This window comes from Phyllostomus discolor, chromosome 3, assembly GCF_004126475.2.
Source record: "Phyllostomus discolor isolate MPI-MPIP mPhyDis1 chromosome 3, mPhyDis1.pri.v3, whole genome shotgun sequence".
NCBI lineage: Eukaryota > Metazoa > Chordata > Mammalia > Chiroptera > Phyllostomidae > Phyllostomus > Phyllostomus discolor.
The window spans coordinates 185,493,558-185,516,049 of record NC_040905.2 but is presented as its reverse complement, the minus strand read 5'-3'; the positions used below and the strand labels follow the sequence as shown (position 1 = coordinate 185,516,049).

At 53.2% G+C, this 22,492-nt stretch overlaps 1 protein-coding gene and 1 long non-coding RNA gene across 2 annotated transcripts in view; one reads left to right on the top strand and one right to left on the bottom strand.

The window, feature by feature from the left end:
• Positions 1–4,296: 4,296 nt before the first annotated feature.
• Positions 4,297–11,143, bottom strand: LOC118499737. The gene is made up of 3 exons (XR_004902260.1): positions 10,592–11,143; positions 6,642–8,161; positions 4,297–6,087 (listed from the first exon to the last, which is right to left on the bottom strand). It is a non-coding gene; the product is annotated as an uncharacterized LOC118499737 (long non-coding RNA).
• A 125-nt stretch (positions 11,144–11,268) lies between these two features.
• Positions 11,269–22,492, top strand: part of SHB (SH2 domain containing adaptor protein B) — a 125,756-nt gene continuing 114,532 nt past the window's right edge. The window contains exon 1 of the mRNA XM_028525222.2: positions 11,269–12,566. Within this exon, the coding sequence (XP_028381023.1) occupies positions 11,850–12,566 (717 nt within the window). The 5' untranslated portion in view covers positions 11,269–11,849. The remainder of the gene's footprint in view (positions 12,567–22,492) is intronic.

Below are 22,492 nucleotides of genomic sequence, written 5' to 3'. Positions count from 1 at the left end.
TGTTGAAAGGGGCTTGTTATAAATAACAAAAGACATCCATTTCACTTTCATGCTCTTGCGACTTAAGAAACCCCAAGGGTTTTAAGAGCTCTCTACTAGGAACAGGATGGTGACCACCCATATGTTTATTATGGACCACAATGTCACAAGAAGGAAAGGAAGAAGAGTATTCTGAAAGGAAGCAAAGGCCATGAGCCATAACAAGTAAAATAAAATCATGGCTAAAATAATATCTGCAAGATAAAAGGTAAAATGGAGATGAATTCCTTTCTCATGATCTTATCTTCTCTGGGGGCTTCACACCCCTTTGTTGGTCCTCTCGCATCACACACAACACAGTCCGCCCCCACCATGTCTGCGTGTCTCCCTCCTGCTATTCATCAGGACCCTTTGGGTTGCGATGAGCAGAAATTCAGCTTAAGCCAGCTTGGGCAAAAAACGAATGCATGGATTGGAATAAGTGAGAAGGACATGGGCTGCACTAGCACAGGGTGTGGCCAAGCGCAGGGCTGACTCAATGCCACGTGCTATCAGCTCTTTCTCCATCTCTCTCTCCCTCCTTCTCCAGCTCTGTTTTTCACTGTTTTCACCCTTGAGGGCCTCACTCTGTCCTATCACAGCTGGGTTCCCCCAGAAGTCAGAGAAGATGGCCAGGTAACCAGTTTCATATCCTTCCAGATATGTGAGTCCCAGAGCCGAAGAATGCCGCCCCCGCTGGGTCCATCAGAAGGGTCCTGGGGAAAGGCCTTCATTGGCTGGGCGCCCCTTCCATGCTCTTGCCTGTGTCCCAGGGGCTGGAAGCCCGAGAAGTGCATGCCCCAAATCCCCATCTGCACATCCCAGAATAGAATGCATGAACGAGAGGCACTTGCCAAGACATGGTAGGCAGAGGAAAGGCAGCAGCCAGATCTTTGCTGCTCTGGCAGTGTCTAACGAGGCCTGGGCAGATGTGACATTTTGCAGTCTAAGTATTTTCCTGAAAATCTTGGGCCTCAGGATTAGAGGCAGCTGTGCTCGTCCCTACTGGTTTTCAAGGCCCTTCAATTTCCTATCTGTGAAAACTGGTAATGAAACTGGTGGTTTTTCTTGACCTCTGTCCAGAATTTCCAACGATTTTGTAAGCACCTCATTCCCTTTATTCCATTCCTTCCTACTTGAGATACCTCAAGCAGTTCCTGTTTATGAGCATACCCTGACCGATACATGCAAACACCCCAGTGGAGGAGGAGTAGGAGGAGGAGGGATCTGTCACTCTTAACGAGGGAAGAGGAGGAGGAAGAATGTGCTAGCAGGCGAATCCAGAGCAACCACACTTCTCCCATGGGAAATGGTGGGAGGAAAATCCAGGTAGGTGGGATGAGGTGAAATTACGGAAGGCACCGAATGCCAGGCATTCCACTTTACATCCTGGGAAAGAAGGAAGCCAGGGGAGTATGATGGCGAAGGCCACATTTTAGGACCACCGGGGGTGGGACGTAAGGGACAGATTCGTGTTTTGGCACCAGAAAGGAAGCGGCGACAACAGAGGGGCCTGAGGACGGGAGACACGTGAAAACACAGAAGAAGGTGCAACTAAGAGATGTGTTAAAAGAACAACTAGGATATTTCGGTACATCGTAGTTAAGGACTTAATAATAATAGCTGTCACAAGTGAAGTTATAATTAATTACACATCAGGTAATCTGCTGAGTTCTTGACTTAATGTCAGTCATAATCCTGCAAAGCAGAAATCATCTACATGTACAAATGAGAAAACCAGGTTTGAGGGATGTTAATTGATACGCTCCAGATCAATCAGCCAGAGATCAGAGCCAGGACGTGAACTTCATTAGGTTGCTCTTCCAGGCCTGCGTTCTTTCCACCGTGCCATGCAGATTTTCTCCCTGTCACCGGTCCTTTTAACCATTCAAAGGATCGAACTTGATCCTCACTTGGCAGGAGGCAGTGGAGTACAATGAGAAGAAGGTCAAAGCCTTTGTCCTCTGACATGGAGCCCTGAGAATACAATCATGAGGAAACAATCAGACAAAGGCAAGTTCAGGGATATTTCTCAAAACAACTGGCCTGGTCTCCTGCAAAATGTCAATGTTATAAGAGACAAAAGAAAAGATGAAATACCATTCTAGATGAAAAGAGACTAAAGAGACGTGATAACTAGAGGCAGTGAGTAGTTCTGAGTTGGATGGCGAATCAAACAAACAGTACTGTCGAGGACACTTCATAAACAACTGGTAAAAACCAGATATGAAATAGTAATGTATTAACGTTACACTCCCCAAGTGTGACCATTTCATTGGGGTTTTGTGGAAGAATGCTCCTGTTCTTTGCAGATGAGCTGAAATATTTGGGAGTAAATCAATACAGTGTTTCCAAGTAATTCTCAAATGGATTGGCAAAATTATGACAGATAGGATGCAGATGTGGCAAACTACGAACAATGAAAGGGTTTGTGGGATTGTATTATTCTTTTTGTATTAATTAAAAGATTTTATTTGTTTGTTTATATTTAGAGAGAGGGAAAGGGAGGGAGAAAGAGAGGGAGGGAAACATCAATTAGCTGCCTCTCGCGCACCCCAGACTAGGGACCTGGCCCGCAACCCAGGCACGTGTCCTGGCTGGGAATCGAACCAGCGACCTTTTGGTTCTCAGGTCAGTGCACTGGGCCACACCAGCCAGGGCAGATTGTATTATTTTTGCAAATTTGTCTGTAATTTGAAATTTTTCAAAATAAAAAGTTGAGGAAACATTTTTTAGTTGCCTCCATTGCCCTTGCCCCTCCCCCAAATAAAACAAGAAAAAAGGAAGGCCTTCGCATTGAACACACCCCAGTCTACCACTCACAGCTGCGCGGTCTCCGAGCCCTCATCTCCTCAGCTGGAAAATGGCGGCAGTGATGCCCACAGCCAGCACCGCCGTGGGGCAACAGCAGACACCGCAGGCGTGACGCCTGGAGCACAGCGTTCACTACGTTCTCAATGTTCCCACTGCTCTCCTCCCTCCTTCCTGCCTCATCTCCGTCTCATCTCAGAATCTGCTAAACTAGAGAGTTGCTCAGGACACATAAGAACAACCATGTGCCCTGCAGAACGCAGTTGAAGACACATGACCCCCTGCAGGGACACCAGGATGCAGGCTGGCTGACCCTCTGAATGTTGGACCACAGGGACAAAAGTCAGAAATGCATCCACCCATGACTTGCTGGCTTGTGCCACGGACTGGAGCTCAGAGACCAGTGGGAGCGTCTCAAAGTGGGGTCCCCGGCCCGTCGGAGCAGGGTCAGCTGTGGTCCAGGTAAAGCTGCAGATTCCTGGGCCCCACTAGGACCCGAGTCGGCTTCTCGGCACTGGCGTTGGGAGTGTCCATTCCAACACTATTTTCTAGGTGACTCAGAGCCACGCTCCAGTTCGAGCACCCGTGTCCCACACACACACGATGGCTGTAGGGAATGTGCTACTTTATTGCAAAACCAGCCCGCTGGAGACGTGAATTCCTGTGGTTATACAGCCTAATAATAACGTAGAAAGGTTATACCCAGCATGGAAATGCCCACAAATGGGAACACACGGAAATACGAACCGAGTTGTACATGGAGATAAAAGCAGGACATTGAGGGAGAAAGCAGCGTTTCCCTCTGGGCTTTGCTAGCTACAGACTCAAGGGGTACGAATAATATGCTACCCCAGGCTTAGGGGCAAAGGGAGCCCCCGGTCTAGCGCCCCCACATCCACCATTATCTGCACATTAGCATTAAAGGGATCGGGGTGGGCTCTGCGTCCCTCCATTCACCACGACTCCGGGAAGCTGCACAAAGCAGACAGTTCCCCCCTCTGGACATGTGCGCTAAGTGGGGATTCCACAGCATCTCGTAAACTCCAAGAGCTTCAGAAATTCTCGTGACCGAGCGGCTTGCTTAGATTGTGCCCCCATCTGCCAGTGTCTCTCCAAGTTATGCCCATGGACCTTAAGGGCCCTCCCTCTGGAGAAGGGCACTGCAGGGTCCCACCTGGGTGAAAGGAGCAGACGGCTGCCACCTGGTTTCCCTGTAGCCCGCTAAGGGCTTGCTAGGGGACGTTTTTGGTTTGGAAGGTGGCTGGGCTCCTCGGACCATTTGGCCGCACAAGTTCCCCTCTGATCCTGAGAATCGTCTATTCCCAACCAGCTCCCGGCAGGGTCTGAGTTATTTTGGGAGGCTCAACATCCTGCACTCAGCCCTAGGGAGGGGGAGAGGAGGACAGACAATTGGGCAGTCTCCACCCCCAATCCACCCCCAAACCCAGGCGGACAACGGAGAGCCATTTGCAATGTTAACTCTTCCCTGGCTCTGGCTTCGGCCAGTGCTTCCCACTTAGAAAAGCCTCCAATGGAAGCACGGTAACCATTTTAATTCAAGAACAAGAAAGAGACAAAGTAGTGCATCAGAAGAAAATTATGCACGGAAAGTGACTTTTAAAACTTGTCTTTAAATATTACAGCCAAAGTGGAGGGATGGAAATTGCATCATCAGAAGAGCATTTGTATGTATGTGAGTGTGTGTGTGTGTGTGTGTGTGTGTGGTTTAACATTGAAGAAACAAATCATTTTCCCAACTGTTGGCCTTAAAGCAATACTTCACCTTTTCAGAGATGAACCGGGATTAAACTCTTCGGATTCGTGGTTGTACACACCAGCACACAGTCATTCACAGTGGAACTCAGATAAGGGGAATCTCCTGGGTGTTGATGTTTGCTGCCTTAATCCCTTCTTTTCTGATCATTCCCTACAGTGTGCACAGCCCCCAGGAGGGAGCTGGGCCAGGCTGATGGGAGAAGGGCTTGGTGTAAGGAAGAGGGAAGGGAGGCAGCAAAGAAAGAGTCTGCAATGATTCTACAGGGTGAGAGGGGCCCTTCTGCATGGGGAACGTCTCTGGGCTCTCGCTGCGGTGGTTCGTTAAGGCCTGAGGCGGTAAGTCATATTTAGGAGCCATGATCTGTCATATCTGTCCTGGATTCAAGTCCACACACAGTCTGTCACTCAGGGCCCAGCATTTGGCAGGAACTGAGTGAATCCCGGACGTGGACAGAAGTGAATAACGCACAGCCCCTACCGCCTGCCCTCCAGACGTCTCTCAAGGACAGAAGAGTCTCACGTCCCAGACACAGAAGCCAGCCAACCTGTGACTGTGAGACGCCCACAGAAGAAAACCTGACAGTGCTTGTGGGCCAGTACTGCAACCCTCCTCGGCTGCAGAGAGACGCAGCTCTGCTCTTGACCTCCACTTGCTTTTCCATACAAAACAAAGCAAAACTAAACAAGCACAGCCTTCCTTCTCTGCCTCTGACACCCGCCCCCTCCAGTCTGTAGAGCCTGCCCTGGGCCTGGCTCCCCACGGGAGCAGTGGCTGATTCCCTTCACCTAGCCAGCCCTGGAGACACCCCTGATTCTCACTGCCCGAGCCCCAGGACCTGGGCTAACCTACTGCCCCCCTGACCCTGTTTCCTTTCTGCCACACTTTCCATTTCCTCCTTGCCCACAGGCGTCAAGCCCCTTCTGCTGGGCCCTTCCCTCCTCGGGATGCCTGACCTGAGGGAACTTGATGCCCTCAGACCCCTGTGCTCCGTGTCCGGCTTTTCTGGCCTAACTTGTTCTATGGCCAATAAGCTCCAGGTGCCCATCGTGGCCTTCAAGACTGCTTCAAACGTCGGATTGATGTGTGGGGGACTGAAAAAGCCACTGTACTCAGCATTTGCCGCCTCCATAATTTACACTGCCACCGCCAGAGGACAGGCAGTTTGGCCATTAAGATGCATCACTGCAAAGCAATTCAGCTAATTTGCTTTCCTAGCACCAGTTTGCAGATCAGGCCCCAAAGGACAGAGCCCTGTTGTCATCAAAGGGACTTTCAGACTGGCTCTCTTGGACTTGAGCTACAGCAGAATCACCTGCAGGGCTGGCTGAGCTGCAGCCCCCAGTTTCTGGTTCCGAAGGACTGAAAATGAAAAGAACAATTTGATTTTCCGGGGAAGTTGATGCTCTGTCCTAGGGATCTCACTTTTAAGAGCTGCTGCTCCAGGCCAGTGGTTTTCAAGCTTGGCTCCACATTGGACTCACCTGGAGAGACATAAAACGAACCAACAACGACAACAACAAATGCCTGAATCTACCCCCAGAGATTCTGATTTAATTGGCCTGCAATACAGACTGGTCACGGGAGGTCGTAGAAACTCGGGAGGTGATTCTAATGTTCAACAGGGCCTGAGAATGTCTGTTTTTGTCCATTTCATCCGCAGGGGCTGGGCTAGGGCTGGGGAGCCCTCTTTATCCCCGACAGGAGCCCAATTATTGCATGGATGCCCTTTAATGTTACTGTTTTGTTTTTCTAAATACGGCAACCCTACCCTTAGACAATTCCATACACAGAATGAGCAACGATGATCTGCCAGGTCCTGTTTTATACATAGGAACACACTGAGGGCCCAAGAGGACACAGAGGAAGTCTTGACCTCGGTCCAGAACTCTTTTCTTCCATCACACTTAACTGTGCTAAAGACATTTGTACCCTCTTCTTGTTAGGGGGTTACTGTCAGTTGCCTGGAGGTGACTTCAAAGGAGACGGCATGATTTATGTCTTCTCTGCTCCCTTCCCAATTCTCAACTCCACTCACCTTTCTGCTGCCGCAGGCATCACGGAGGCTGTCCTGGGGGATGGCCATTCTCGGGGCCGGATCCTTAGGGCCACCTCAGGGAGGAAGCGGGCTGGAAGTGGTATCAGCCAGAGACGACTGCGAGAGAGAGGCTATAATTGGGTAACACAAGGACAAGTGGGATTTGGCACAGGCACACGACAGGCAAAGCATGTTGGGAGAGGCCCACTTAATTCACAGAGACACTCGGAATTAGTTGTAAATTCTCTGGGAAGAGATCAAGGCAGCGGCATAAACAGCTCAATTAAACTGTCGGCTGGATGCTGGATGCGCTGTAATGGTCAAAACACAGCCTTTAATCTAGATACAGGGGATTATCTTCCGGCCAGCACTGAGATTCCGAAGATTAGCTGTACCTGAGTCGAGGAGAACAACAGCTGTCTCCGAGACACCAGGGACAGCCTGCAGGCCAGGGTGACTGGGACTTGTGGGGAAGAGGCTACCTGGATGCCACAGCCCTCCTGGGACCCTCTCTGGATGCCGGGAAGATGGGGAACAATCTCACTCTGCCTTCTCTGTTTGGGACACCGTCTGGGAACACAGCAAGTCTGACACGCTCCCACCTCCAGACCACAGTGAACTGCCACTAGCACCGGTTCTGAGGTGGACAGAAAGGTCAAGCTCCAGCCTTCTGCCCTCCTGCCCTTCGTGATCCAGCCACTCACACTCACGGTCACTCCCTAGGGGTCCGCCACTGTTCTGGACGCTGGACTTGGGCAGTCAACAAAGAGGAAAGATCCCTTTCCTATCGAGGGGCAAGACAAAGAATACACAGGGAAAGTAAGTAAAATAGGTTGTGTGTGAAATGGGCTGAGGGAGACTAATTGTTGAGTGGGGACAACACTTCTGGGTTTGTTGCCCAGGCGAGGCCTCTCCGAGCAGGGACGCCGAACGAAATAAGACCTGAAGGGACTGAAGGGTGAGTCACGGAGACAGCTGCGGGGAAGCATTCCAGGCGAGGAGACGTCGTGCAAAGGCCCCAGACTGCCACAGTGTGCAGGGAACAGGAAGAGACGGCCTGGCTAGAGCAGGGGAGAAGACAGGAGACAATGGGGCCAGGAATTTAAGGGGACTAGAGCACGTAAGGCCTGATGAGCCACCGTGAGGATGTGGACATGTGCTATTAGGGAAATGGGGACTTGAAGGGGGGGTTCAAGCAGAGAGCCATAAATAGATTCTTTTTAACAGGATCACCGGCAACTGAGACAGAAGCAGGGAAATGGGTAAGAGACACCTTCCACGATCCAGGCAACAGACAAAGGACAGGTGGACACAGCTGAGGTGTGGGAGGTGGTAGGACTCTGCGTATTCCTTGCTGATGGGAAGGATGGAGTAGGAATGAAAGAAGGTGTCAGCGATGACCGATGGTTTTGCTTCAGACCCTCACTGAGCACTGATGACTTCCAAAGCAATTCTTCTGACCCAGGCTCCTGCCCTGGGGTCTGGCACGCAGCAGGGGACTGACGTTAACATTTGATGGGCTGAAATGAAGGAGGTGAGTCTGTTTGGTCAGTGGCACAATTTTTCCAGGCCTACACCAATGTATAGCCTACCTCCAGATGCTGGAAGGAGGTACAGAGAATAGGGCTGCCATGTACCCATCTTGGTCTAAGCGAGAGGTTGAGAGAGGGCAGAAGCTGAAATAGGGCCCCAACCAATCCTTCCAATAAGAAAATCAGGGAGAGGAAAATGGGGGAGAGGGGGACATAAAAGTGAAAAATGTGAAGAATGACAGGCACAGTGTGGGGTTTGTGATGGCAAGAGACTGGGTGTGCCCTGGCTGGTGTGGCTCAGTGGACTGAGCACTGGCCTGCAAACCAAAGGGTCGCTGGTTCGATTCCCAGTCAGGGCACATACCTGGGTTATGGGCCAGGTCCCCATTGGGGGGCACGTGAGAGGCAACTGCATATTGATGTTTCTCTCCCTCTCCTTCTCCCTCCCTTCCTGTCTCTAAAAATAAATAAATGAAATAGAAAAAAATTGTAAAGAGACTGGGTTCCACCCCCAGCTGTGCCTCTTGAGTCAATCTCTTCCCTTCACTGCCCCCACTTTTCCCTCTGGAAACAGAAAGACCGGCTGTCTGCAAAGAGGGCCTATCCAACTGCAGCCCTCATAGGGCTCCCTCTGATCCTCTCCCTGTGAGACCCTGTCTCCTCTACTCACTTGACACACTGCTTCTCCAACGTCATCCTTAGGAAACTTTCCTGCTTCCTTTCACAATGATTCTCTGACTCCAAGTCTTGTAAGATGTGTCTGTACTAGTTCCCAAAGGAAAACACCCATGTGTTTGTTTGTTTGGTTGGTTGGGGTTTTTTTTTTTTGCCTGCTTAAAGTAAATACCACCTTAGGCCAGTTACCCCATCTATAAACTGGGAATAACACTAGACTGCTGGGATGCTGAGTAGGGTTAATAAAACACAGACTGTGTAGGGGTTGAGCAGATATACAAGTGTGCTGGAAGTTCTTGGCATAATACTATAGCATTACAATAATTTTGGCTTGCAAATTACACCCCAGCAGAGGTATCACATGGAAAAGTGGGTCTGATCCCATGGCCTGCTGAAAGTGAAATGAAAAAAGTAAGTTGTGAAATGTAACTTCTCTTCCTAAACCTTTGAAAAAGGCAGAGGCAACGCGTCCATGTGCAACCCACATGCAGGGAACACATTTCCAGATCCTGGAGAGGAGTTTCTTGTCTCGGGTCACTTGGCCTGTCGCCAGGATCTGGCTGATCTTCCTTCCTGAGCAGAGATGGGAAGGAGGGAGTGGGAGAAGATTTGTGGTCGGTGAAAGGTGGGGCTTTAATGAGGATGTCCTTCAGTTTTTCTATTTGGGCCCCCCTTACTTGCAGGATAATTAAGTGCTTCCCCAGCAGAGGAATGACTTAAAGTGTAATTTGAGATATTTAAGTCTAGGGATACCCAAAATAAACATCTTAGCCCAGGTCAACTTCTGGGTCCTCCCACCATCCCCTAGACACACACACACACACACACACACACACAGTGAAGGGGTTGTGTAGTTGGTGATGGTGTGTGATTGTGTGAGTCTGAAAAATTTAACTGGCTCATAGAAAGTGACTGCTCTCTGACCACAGAGGGAAAGAGCAAATAATCTGATCCTGAAGCAGTCAGTTCGATGGCTTTACTAGGTAAGGCTGAGCAGACAGCCTGCAGAGTAAGGCCCAACTTGAAGTCCTGGTTCTGCTACTTTGCAACAGGGGCCTCAGGCAGAGGAAGAGTCAACAGCTGTAGGTCCCTCCCTGTCCAAGAGTCTCAGGCTGAGAGTCTGACCTCCACCTCTAGTGTGGCCAGGGCTGTGTCCCGGCCAAAGGAGCCTCTGGCCTTGTGGCCTGCCAGAAAAAAATAGACTCTCGCAAAACTCATCTATAATTTACAGGTAGCAGATGGAGATTATTGAAAATTTGGGTTATCGCCCTAGTAAATCAGACTTCTTAGAGAATTTCTCAGGTTTCAGTTTTCACACCTAAGGTAAGCCATATTCTGGGGCTTGCCCAGTCAAGTTCAAAGGAGCTCCAGCTCTAGTGGCAGTCACCTAGCCCATGGCCATACAGTTCTGGCCTTTACTGGGAGCATGCCACTGCCAGGAGAGCAAGTTGGTCCCTCCCTCTGCCTCAGTTTCCTCATTTTTGGTAAAAGGATGACCTTAAGTTGCCAAGTAGAGACTAATGTAAATAACATAATTTCGGAGCCACAAGACCAGACAACTGAGGCCTTCTCTGGGCCTCAGTTTCTCCATCCGTAAAATGAGGGCCCTGGATTAAATGGAGCCTTGTCAGCTCCTACAATCTTGGACATTAAATATTCCCACAGCTCCCTGAAACAGGTTGTCCCTGAATAGGTTAAAAGCACGACTTCCTCAGAGGTAAAAAGGTAAGCAAACATTTCGACCTCTCCTTAGCCTGGCACTTGGATTGGTGTAGGGCAGGGCACCAGCCACCTATCCTGGCCACATCCGTCGTCTGGATTGCTAATATCCCCATTAGCATAAAGACTCCTCCGAATATCTGACACACCAGTGCTGAAACGGAGTTTCTGTCCTTTTAAGAAAGATACAGGCACCCAGTCACCAAGGGGTCTCCGCACCGCATTTCCTCCGCGCGAGTCACGCTGTAAACTAGAAATGCCCCCGTTAATCCACCTTCGCAACCCGCCCAACAGTGGGATTCCCTGCAGTACACCGCGCACGGGTCCCTGGGGATAAGGACGGGTTTGGTGTCTGAGCGCTGCAGGCTCAGGCTGGCTACCTCTCGCCCTAGGCGGCAGCGGGGGGCGGACGAGGCGGGGCTGGCAGCACCGCAGGACCCCGGCGCCCTCCGGCACCACCCGGCAGCTGGCGCCGAAGAGGCCGCAGGAGGTGGCGCGTGCTGAGGGGGCAGAGGTGCGCCTGCGGAAGACTGGGGCGCAAGGAGGGCGGGACTTGGACCTAGGTCTGGCGACCGGGCTCCGGGAGGTGGGAGGGGCGGGGCCTGCTGGGGCGGGCTGGGGGCGGGGCGCGCGCCAGCCCGGGGAGGGCGGGGCCGCGGCGCGGGGCGGGCTCTGGCGGCCAGAGTGTCACACACGCGGCGGTTCGGGAGGCGGCGGCAGCGGTAGCGGCAGGCGCCGCCGGGACGGGCACGGGCGCGCGGGCTCGGGCGGGCGCCGGCTGCTTCCCTCAGTCACTGGCTTTCCGGCTGCGGGTCCGGGATCGCCCCAGCCCTCTCGGAAAGGAAGAAGGGGAGGCCGAGAACGCGGACAAGTTCGCTTATCAGCCGGGGATCCCGGCCAAGACAGAGACTGCGCCTCCGACGGGCAGCAGCGCGCTCCACAGAGGAGCGCAGAGCATCCGAAGCGGGGAGGGGGGTGCCCGGGCCTTTCGCTCTCCGCGGGGCGGTGGGCCGGGATCCCATGAGACGCGCCCGAGAGGGGCGCGAGATCCGAAGACCCGGCGGCGCGCGGCGGAGGCGGAGGGCGGTGCTGCAGCTGCCGGAGCCCGGGAGCGGCCGGCAGGAGGCGGCGGAGAGAACTTGAACTTGGCGTCGGGAGCAGGCGCCCCGGACGCCCCCCGCCGGGGCCGGGGCGCCGAGGGACCTGGGCGGCAGCTGTGCCCCCCGAATGGCCGCGGCGGCGGACCTGGCTCCCGCGCCGCGGCCCTAGGCGGCCTCTCGACATGGCCAAGTGGCTGAACAAGTACTTCAGCTTGGGCAACAGCAAGACCAAGAGCCCCCCGCAGCCGCCGCGGCCCGACTACCGCGAACAGCGGCGCCGGGGCGAGCGGCCCTCGCAGCCCCCCCAGGCCGTGCCGCAGGCCCCCACAGCCTCCTCGGCTTCCTGCGGTCCGGCTGCCGCCTCCTGTTTCTCGGCCTTGTCGGGATCGCTGCCCGACGACAGCGGCAGCACAAGCGACCTGATCCGCGCCTACCGCGCACAGAAGGAACGCGACTTTGAGGACCCCTACAACGGGCCCGGCTCGTCGCTGCGCAAACTGCGCGCAATGTGTCGCCTAGACTACTGCGGCGGCGGCGGCGGGGAGCCGGGCGGAGGCCAGCGCGCCTTCTCCGCCTCGTCCGCATCGGGCGCCGCGGGCTGCTGCTGCGCCTCCTCTGGCGCGGGTGCCGCCGCATCTTCGTCTTCGTCCTCCGGCTCCCCGCATCTCTACCGAAGCAGCAGCGAGCGGCGCCCGGCCACGCCGGCCGAGGTGCGCTACATCTCCCCCAAGCACCGCCTCATCAAGGTAGAGAGCGCCGTGGGCAGCGCCGGAGATTCCCCGGGGGGCGCCTGCTTGGGCGGCCGCACCTGGAGCCCAACAGCCTGCGGGAGCAAGAAACTGCTCAACAAGTGTGCTCCCTCCGCCGCGGAGGAGAGCGGGTCCAGCAAGAAGGACAAGGTAAGGCTCCTCTTGGCCTCACCCAAGGTTCCAGGGCCACCATGCCTATGGGGAAACTGAGGCACCGTCTGGGTTTCGAGTCCCTATATCAACTTCTTGCTAGGACCCTGGGGTCAAGGCTCCCACCCATCTTCCTGATTCTGTCCCCTCGCATGCGCTTTCCCCTGGATTGTCCGCCTCCTGACACACTCGGTTTTGCTGCTGCTCCCAAAACGTCCCCTCTCTAAGCCCACAGCCAAGTGTCCACTCGTAAGTTACCGGACGAGAAAGCCCCGCCAGGCCTTGCCCACGAAAGAGACACTCAGCCAGCCCTTCCCGCCCCCGAGGAGTAAAGTAAGAAAGTCAGAGCTGTCACGGACCGAAAAAAAGCGTTTTCTCTGGTCTTTTTCCGTTTCCCGCATTCCCCCGGTCTGTAGATGGGAAACTGAGGTCCAGCGCTGGGGAGGGACTCGCCCCGTATTACACAGCACTCTCGGTGGCAGATCCGGACCGGCTGTCTCTAAAAGTGCACATGTAAATCCCACTAAACGCCCAGCTCTGCCCCACCCCCTGCGCCAGGTTTCCAGACTCCAGCTGCCTTTTGTACTGGAGCTGCCCCTGAAACCTTCACGCTAGCTTTTCCGGGAGGGGGGTCTGCTCAGGGGCTTGGCTGGAAGGAGACCCACCCCTCCAATCCTCACCTTTCTTCCTGACCCCACCTCTACCCCATACTGTCTCAGGAGAGAGGAGAACAACTTTGTGACACCCCCCTGCCTTACATATCAAGCCATCTTGGCCCCCCCCCCCCCCCCCCGCGACCCCCATTTGAAGCAGACTAGTTCATTACAGCCAGACTGGGCCCTCGCCCCTCCTTTCACACTCCTGCGACACCCTCCCTTTGCCCATAAAATAATACTTGTCCACTTCTGGTGGAAGGCAGTGTTTTGATTACATCTGAGGCCCAGTGTCCTGACATGGTTGTCAAGCTGCTGTCCCTCTTGTGCCCCTCTCACCCCCAAAGATAAACTTTTGCCTGGGCTAGGGGAGACTGACAGAGTCTGAGTTCCTTTTAGAACTGCTGTCCAGACAGGTGGAAGACAGGCTCCTACCTGCCAGCTGGTGCTCAGAAAAGGATCTTTTTTGTTTTCCTGTCGGGAGGAGTAAGGGGGCACACCCCTTTAATTTTTCTGCTTGGCTTACTATCCCTGAGACCCCAGGTCCCCAATGGGTCTGCTGAAGACAGCATGGGCAGTCTGGTTTGGGTCCCACCTCTCCCTGGGGTCAGTTTGGGGGCATACCTCAGAAGCATGGACTCAGCTTCCCAAGCACCCAGGATGCCCCATCTAGGTAACAAGAAGCAAGTAACTACCAGGTGCTGCCTTGGGGAAGGGGAGATCTCTCTGTGAGCCTCAGGGATCATGGGTTTGTGGTTGAACCTTGAATGGGACATCAAAGAAGCTCTCTGTCGCCTTATGCAAGGCCCAGGTTTGTCTAGGTGCTGGGCTGGGAGGACCTAAAGTTCCTGAGTACGAAAGGAGTGAGGGAGGCCCGGCCTAGCGATCAGGAGAGAGTCACAGGCAAAGGTGCTGGGCTCCCTGCATCCCCCTTGGTAACTCCATGACCAGCTCCCAGGCGGGCAAATCTCCTTTCTCTTTCACTCCTTGTCATTCTTCCTGCTCACTAGTTTTCTTTTATGGCTTTCAAAACTTTAGTAAACATTTTTTCTTAATTGCAATTAAGACTATTTCAAATACTGAGGGATAATGTTTTATAGCTGGAATGTCAAGTGTGTTTAAGACTTTGCTTCCTTCTGCTATCAGTTACTTACTTCTCATGGGTCTTCTTGTGCCCTCCCCTGCTCAGTGGTGAAGCGGGCCCCTCTGGGAGAATGCTGTGATGGGGCTTTGTGTTACCTGGGACTGCTGTTCAGGGGGGCTGTTGTCATGGGGGAGGGGTGCTGACCCTGGCTGCAGAAGAGAGCCTGGTGCTTTAGGGGGCTGCAGGTGAAGTTCCTGTAGCTGGAACTGAGAGGTGAGAGCTGGGCAGGGCCCCGGAGGGGCAGCAGGGCGGGGGTCAGGAAGGACCTTGTAAGTTAAGCACAGGGAGGGCCAGTGAAGGGATTTAGCTGCCAGGTAGTGTGAGCAGATACAATTTTTTGGAAAAGATCTCTGGGCTGCATTTCACCTACTAGTTTGTGACTTGGGCCCTTTGATGTTTTGAGAAGCTGTTCCCCTTCTGGATACTGAGGAATTGCAGCTACCAGATGTTCTTCCTAACGAGGAGGTGGAGAGACGGCCAGAGAGGGTCACCGAGGCAGTGGTTCTCAAACCCTTCCCTGGAGGGCTGGTTCAAACACATTGCTGGGAGCCCCCACTCCTACACCCCCAGTGTCTGGTTGACCAAGCCTGGTGTGGGACCTGAGAATTTGCATTCCCGGGTAAGTTCCCAGGTGATCTTTTGCTGCAGATTCTAGGACCACACTTTGAGAACCACTAAAATACAGCAGTGGCCTCTGGGTCTCCCAGTTGGAGCTGCTTTGGGGATGCAGAGACTCCAGATGCCCTGTGTGTGGGGCTGCCTCCTAATCTGGGGCCGGCACCCAGCCCCCGACTCCTGGTCCGGCAGCCACTGGCAGCCTGGTTTTCACATTATTTTTAGCCTGATAGCTTTTGAAGGCCAGGCATGCTGTAGATCCAACGCTGAGCCCCCCAGAGCCTCCCATCTGCCTCTCACCCATGGATCCACGGACACCCACTTCTGGCACGCCACTGAATCTCAGGCCCAGCTTCCCTTTATCAGTTGGACATGAACCCATAGTGCTGTTGAGTGCTCCCTGTCTGCCAGGCCCCGTGTTTGTTTTTAACCTTGGGCCTGAGTTGAGTTACCGCGTGTGGTGTGGAGTAGCGACTGTCAGTCCACAGATCCTCCTTTCAGCGCCTCCAGTGTCACCCCCACCATAGTTTATCTTTGGGGGCCCCCCTCCTGCCTCCCTAATATTTGTGCCTCCCTCTGTCTCACACTTCGGCATCCTTCTGTTCTCCCAGGTGAGTCCTGGAGCATGCACACACCTGGTCACACTCCCCCCTCCCCCCCACTACCACTAGCATCCTGTTGTGGGCGTGTTCCCTGTTAATCATGTGGAAGAGGGATGTTGTCAATGTAGCCAGCTTTTACCTGCACTTCCATTGTGCTCAGAGATCTCCCAGGGCCGGAGCGAGTGAGGAGCGGAGGGCAGAAGGCTGCAGCAGGCTTGTTGGTGATCTCTGGCCTCAGCCTCTGGTGGAGACTGACACGCTGTTTTCATCGTTTGTCTCCCAGGGTTTTTGTCTTGGGAAATTTAACAAGGTCTTCACCTGGAAGGCAGCTTTGAGCTGTATCTAGAGATGCAAGCGGCATTTCAGCGCAAAGAAAGGGGCGACTGTGGCCCGTAGGTGTGCTTACGTGCCAGTGCTGTGTGTCCCTGTGTGCCTAGGAAAGTGTGTCCACATGCATGTGCGTGGTTATATATGTGTGTACATATTAACTTTAACAAGGAGTGTCTTTTTGGAAACCAGAGCTTTCTTGTAGTGGGCCTGCTTTGGGGAACAGAGGATGACAACATGAAAGAGCTGGGGGTCTGAGTTTGGGCCCCCCTCCCCCCCGGGGGAGTCCCGGAAGACTGTTGAGCCAGGACAGGGATGGACCCAGTCGGAACCATGGCTGGGGAGCATCCCAGGCTGCAAACAGCTGCCGCAGCCTGGGGGAGCTGGGGTCGGAGTTAGGGGACAGTTGCAGTGTAGTCCAGGGGAGAGACGGTGAAGTCCCGAGCTCTTGGGAAGGGAAAACAGAGCCTCGGTAGCTGGAAATGGTGTCCCTTCAGGCTGTCTTTACACAACAGGAGTGATGACAAAAGGGGCCAGTGACTCTGTTGTGCTTCTGTGCAGCCACCGTTCTCATCCAGTTACGTTTTCTGCTGAAGGCTTGTTTCCTTTATCGTTAAGTAAATGTTTCCACCACAGCGGAAAAAGTCAAGGCGCATCATGACATCATCTTCCCGAGTTTTAAATACATGCTAACACATTCCAACACTATATTTTGTCAGCATTTACAGAGTTGAGTTAAATAACATGTTTCCTAAGGAGTAAATAATATCATGTCTAACCTTTTTTTTTTTCTTTTAAACATTTAGCAAACAACGTCTGAGCAGACTGCTAGGCAGGGGGAAGTCAGAGAAAATTCGTGGTGGCCAGTTTTCCAAGAAGGAAGCGCCTCAAGGTCTAGTCTGGGAGAAAGATACAGCTAATGAGACAATATTGCGACCTGAGGAATGTCAGAACAGAAGTGTGTACAAAGGTCTGGGAGATCCTCATATCTGGGAAGTCAAAGAGGGCTTTCAGGAGGAGGTGCCATTTGAGCTGACTCTGGAGGGATGAGTGGGAATTCCCCAGGCAGGGAAGTAGGGAGGAGGGCTCTCCATGCAAAAGGGATAGAACAGCTATGTCCAGGCCTGGAGACAAGGGAGAGAAAGGTTGGAGGCTCAGCAGAGCAGTTGTGCTGGGGGATGGCAGGGGGAGGTTGGAGCCACAAAGGGAAGAGAGGGTCTCACGTGCCTTGCCGGGGAGTAGTGACTTGTCTTTGGGTGCTTTCGACATAAAATCATTGATGTGTGGCTTGATGGACGGACGCCAGGGTCAAACAGGAGTTGTCGAGTCATTTCCATTTGGTTCATGGCCACATTCTCCAGTGTTAAGAAGGTAATTGACGAAAAAGTAAGAACCATACTTGGTAGCTGTGGTTTAGCCTGGGACATTTTCTCCGTTGAAGCCCCACCCCTTAAAGGCAGTGTGAGAGAAATGCCTGCACATCAGATCCGGTTTTTCCCACTGATTTCAATCCCAGAGGACAGATGTGTTCTCCGTGTTTCATGCTAACCACAAATCGATCATTGAATCCTCACGATCACCCCGGAAGAGGTTTAGGTACTGTATCAGTTAGCTATTGTTGCATAGTAAATCATCCTAAACTCGGTAGTTTTAACCCAGGGCTTAGCAAACTATTCATAAAAGGCCAGAAAGTAAATATGTTTAGGTTTGCAGACCAGTCTCCAAAACAACTATTCAGTTCTGCTGTTGTGTCTTGAAAGCAGCCAGTGACAATATATGAATGAAAGGGCATAGCTGTATTCCAATAAAACTTTATTTACAAAAACAGGCAGCTGGCCTGTGGTCTGTCATTTCCAACCCCTGCTTTCAACTATAATAAGCCTTTATTATTGTCTGTGAGCCTACATGTCAGCTGGGTGGTGTTTTTGGTCTCAGCCAGGCTCACTCGGGCATCTGGTCAGTGTCGGGGGAGGGCGGTGCAGCCCTGCTGACCCCAGCTGGGCTCTCTTACATGTTTGGGGGTCAGCTGGTTTAGGATGGCCTTGACTGTGGTAGTTAGGCTCTGTTCCATGTAGTCCCTCATCCTCCAAGTAGGCTAGCCTTGTTCATGTGATGGTGGCAGGGTTCCAAGGAAAAACAGAAGCCCATAAGCTTCCTTGAGATTGGAAGTTGGCACACCGGGCCTGCTGCATTCTGTTGACCAAAGCAAGTCACCGAGCCAGGTTTCGAGGAGGGAGGAGGAGCAGCAGAATCCACTGGCAAAGGGCAGGGATACAGGCAGGCCATCAGTCAGGCCCTTCAATGCCATATACCCACCACAGGTAGCATTGCCCCCATTTTATGGATAAAGAAACTGAGGCTTAGCCCTGACCGCCATGGCTCCGTGGGTTGGGTGTCATCCTGTGATTTCCAGTTTGGGCACATGCCGTGCTTGGGGGGCCAGGTCCTGGGTTGGGGGTGTGTAAGGGGCAACTGATAGATGTACCCCTCACAGGTCGATGTTTCTCTCCCTCTCTTTCTCCCTCCCTTCCCCTCTCCCTAAAAATGAATCCAAAAAATTCTTTTAAAAGAAAAAGACACTGAGGCTTAGAGGTGAATGACTTGCCTTATGTCACTCAGCTACCAAGTGACAGAGCCAGGATCTCACCTGTGCAGCTGGAATTCAAAGCCTGTCTGCTTTAGTTAACGTGTCCCACCATTCCCCACAGTTTGAGTGGGGAGAGTGGGCCTGGTACTGACGTGTGTGTGAGTGTCTCTTCCTCCCCTTCTTGCTCCCGTCACCCCGATTCCCGTCCCGCTCAGGCTGGGCTAAGGGGCCCCAGAGCTGGCTTTTCTCTTTCTCCCTCTGAGTTCCATAAAGGAGATGTTAATGCAGCACTTGACTTATTTTATAGAGAAATTCTCCGTGCAGAGTCGGTGCTTCCCAGAGGACAGCCGCACAAAACATGGCTCTTCACCGTCCTGTCTTCTCGCTCCAGCGCCAAGTGCTCCCCCCCGTCCCCAGGGTGGATGACGCCATGTGTGCTGTTCTGGGGCAAAGACGAGTGGTACCTTGTCCCTTTTCAACAAAAAACCCCAGCTTTCCTTAAAGGAGATCCATTTCAGAACATGACTGGTTTCCCCAGAGTTAACCCCCAAGGCTTGACCCCATCCTCTCCCCACCCTCAAAGCGTTGCTGACCCATAAAATAGGAGTTGAACAGAACACCTGAAACTGGCGTGGCTTCCTCTGGTCACTGAGCGAAGCCGAACTTGCCTGTGGTTGAGAGCTGCCCTGGGCAGTTCCGTGTGGAGCTGACTTTTATATCTCAGTGCTGAGGTAGCCCAGAGGCAGTGGCCTGTGGGGGAAGAGGTAGGTCAGGCTGGCCCCTGGGAAGTAAATTGGAATTTGTGACTCTGAAGCAGAGAGCTGGGTGCTGGCTTTCTGAGGCTGGGTGGAGGGCGGTGTTGGCGGGTTTCCTGCAGCATGGAGGCAGAGGCTGCGGTGGTCTCTGCCACTCCGACTTCATAACTCTGCTTGGCCAGTCTTGACTGAGGAGTTGCCATATACGGTCCACTATCGGGGGCCATGTTGATACAAGATGATGAGCCAGGGGGTAGGTAGCACCAGCCCATAAGGAGCTTAGCTTCTGGAGAGGCCGTAGGAACCAAGGCTGGAACATAGGTCTGCGTGGCAGAGTGTATCAGTAAACAAAGTAGTGTATCAATTAAAAAGTAGTGTATCAATAGACAACATAGATCTCTGTGGCAGAATGTATCAGTAAACAAAGTAGCGGGAGAACGAGCAGCCCTCCTGGCACCCAGCAGCGCCTTGAGTCCATGGAGCCAAAGGAGGGGGAGGGGGAGGGGGAGACCCATTTCAGCTGAGGGAAGTAGGGAAGGCTTCTTGGAGGAAGCAATGGAGTAAAGAAAGTATAGTCCCTTGAATCACTACTGGGGCTTTCCCCAGCAGTGATATTAGCCAGTTACTCCCACGACGTGAGCCAGGCACTGTTCTGTGTGCTTTGCTTTGTAAGCATTAACTCGTTTACCCTTCAGCAGTGCCCCTAGAGGTTGGTGCTGCTGCCGTTCCCATTTTACATATGAGAACACTGAGGCACAGAGAAGTTATATAAATTGTCTAAGGTCACACCGCCAGTAAGGGGCAGAGATGAGATCTGAACTCAGATCCACAATCTTTGTTTTTAGCCACTGTGCTATTCCACCTCAGACTGCACAATCTCATGCATTATTTGTGGCAATACTTACTCTTTATTAAAAAAAAAAAAAATCCAGCCCTGGCTGGTGTAGCTCAGTGGATTGAGTGCAGGCTGTGAACCAAAGTGTCGCAGGTTCGATTCCCAGTCAGGGTACATGCCTGGATTGCAGGCCATGACCCCCAGTAACCGCACATGGATGTTTCTCTCTCTCTCTCTCTCCCTCTCCCTTCCCTCTCTAAAAATAAATAAATAAAATCTCAAAAAAAAAAATCCCCTCTGTTAATATTGTAGGAGAGACTGATTCCTACATTTATATAAGTATTCCCCAGCTTAAGGGGTACGTCCACCCCCATAATTAATTTGATTTTCAGATTCCCTCTGTGAGGAAGGTGCTGTAACCCCGGTGTTACAGATGGAGAAAGCCAGGCCCCAGGGAGGCGTGGACCCTGCCCTGCCTCACGGCAGGTATCAGCTGAGCCGGGGCCAGGCCGTTGCCCTTGTGTCCTGGCCCAGTAGTGCCCTTTGTGCCCGGGTGATGTGGAGGCGGCTTGGCCAAAGCTCCAGTCCACGGGAAGGGTGACAGCCTGATTGGTTTCTGGTTCATTCCATGTTTTGATTCTGAAACGCTTTACCAAGACTATTAATGAGGATCGACCGTGGACTTTGCCTCCACAATGGAATTTTCCTCCTCTTCCTGTTTGGTATTTTCCCGTAATATTTCTATTAATGTTTCACTTTCAGAGGCACTGGCTTCCTGACAGCTTGCGCTTTCTCCACTGCTGAGCCAGGAAGAATCGGATTTTCCTTTAAATCACTGAGCTCCTTTCCATTTTCTCCGTGGGGCGGTCTCTCTGGATTTCCCATTCTGCCGCAGAGGAAGGCCCTTGGAGGCGGGTCCAAGGGACGGAGAGAGAATTAGTCAGAGCCCTGGGGAATGACTCAGGCCCTGGGTTTTCCAAGCAGTTCTTGAGAGTAATAATGGTCAGAAAGGGGCTTCCTGAGGAGGCCACGGAGGGGAGAGAGACTTGCCCGGTGGGGAGGGGGGCAGACACCACCGGCCCACTGCCAGGCCTTCCCTTCGGGGCTGGGCCCAGAGTCCTCACCTGGGCCGCAGGAACCCATCCCGGGGCCGTTCCCCTCGTTCATTCATTCATTCATTCATTCAGCAGGCATTGCTGAGTGTCCGCCCTGTGCTGGGTGCTGTTCTCTTCAGGTGCTGGGGGTGCAGCGGTGAACGGAGATGCAAGTTTGTGCTCCCCTGAGTTTGCCCTACCAGGAGGGGATCAACCAATAGAACATGTCAGCTAGAGAGTGTGGAGAAAAGTGAGGCAGGACACGGAGGCTGGAGTGGGCCAGAGTTTGGGGTAGGGTGCTGTTTCAGATGGGTGCTCCGAGAGGGCTCTGCTGAAGGATGTGGTAACGTGATCACAGCTCTCTCGGAAAGGAGCATTCCAGACAGAGGTGGAACAGTCGGGGAAAGAGCCGAGGCAGGAGCATGCCTGGGTCCTTCAGGGAGACGAGCGTGACTGAGGGCAGCAGGTGGGCAGGAGCGGCAGATGAGGTCGGAGGTGGGCCGGGCAGGCCAAGTGTGTCCGAGCGTGTCCAGCCCCGGAGGCACTGAAAAGGTCTCTTGCTTTAACTCCTAGTGAGATGGGATGTCAGTGGAGGGGGTTCTGAGCAGTGGAAAGACGGGATCTAACTTGGGTTTTGATAGGATGGCTCTGACTGCCTACTGAATAACAGACCAGAGGGGACAAACCAGGGGACCAGCCAGGGGACCTGCAGCCACGGGAACTGGGGCGCCAGCAGTGGGTAATGAGGGGACCAGATTCAGGACACGTCGTGAAGGCAGAGCTACAGGATTTCCTGGCAGATGAAATGTGAGGTGTAAGAGGGGGAGGGAAGCCAAGGATGCCTCCCAGGTTTTGGCCTGAGCAACCAGTAGGACAAGTGTTCATTGGCCGAGATGGCGAAAATCCCCCCAGAGGATCTGTCACCGTTCTGCGAATGGAACTGATCCAGTACCTGGGTCCTCGGCTGGGAGCAAGCCCTTCTCTACCCTCTAGGGCCGGGAGGTTCCTGTGAACCCACAGGTGGCGTGGGTGGCCATCAGGGGACTGGGAAAAATGGACCACCGGGATAAGGAGGCCATATGGAGACGGGTCCAGAGGAAAGTGCTGATGGGCCATCCCGGACAGAGGGGATCCTCGTCCAGCTGCTGCGTGTGCAGGTGCGGCCAGAACCTGGGAGTTGATTGCCTTAGTGTAACTGCCGTGATCGAGAAAGGGGGGAAGAGGTTGGGCCTGAAGGGTCTCCCTTGCCACCCGTCTCAAATTACTCCAATTCCCCGAATTCGGAAGAGGTCACCTGCTGAGTTTCATACAGTG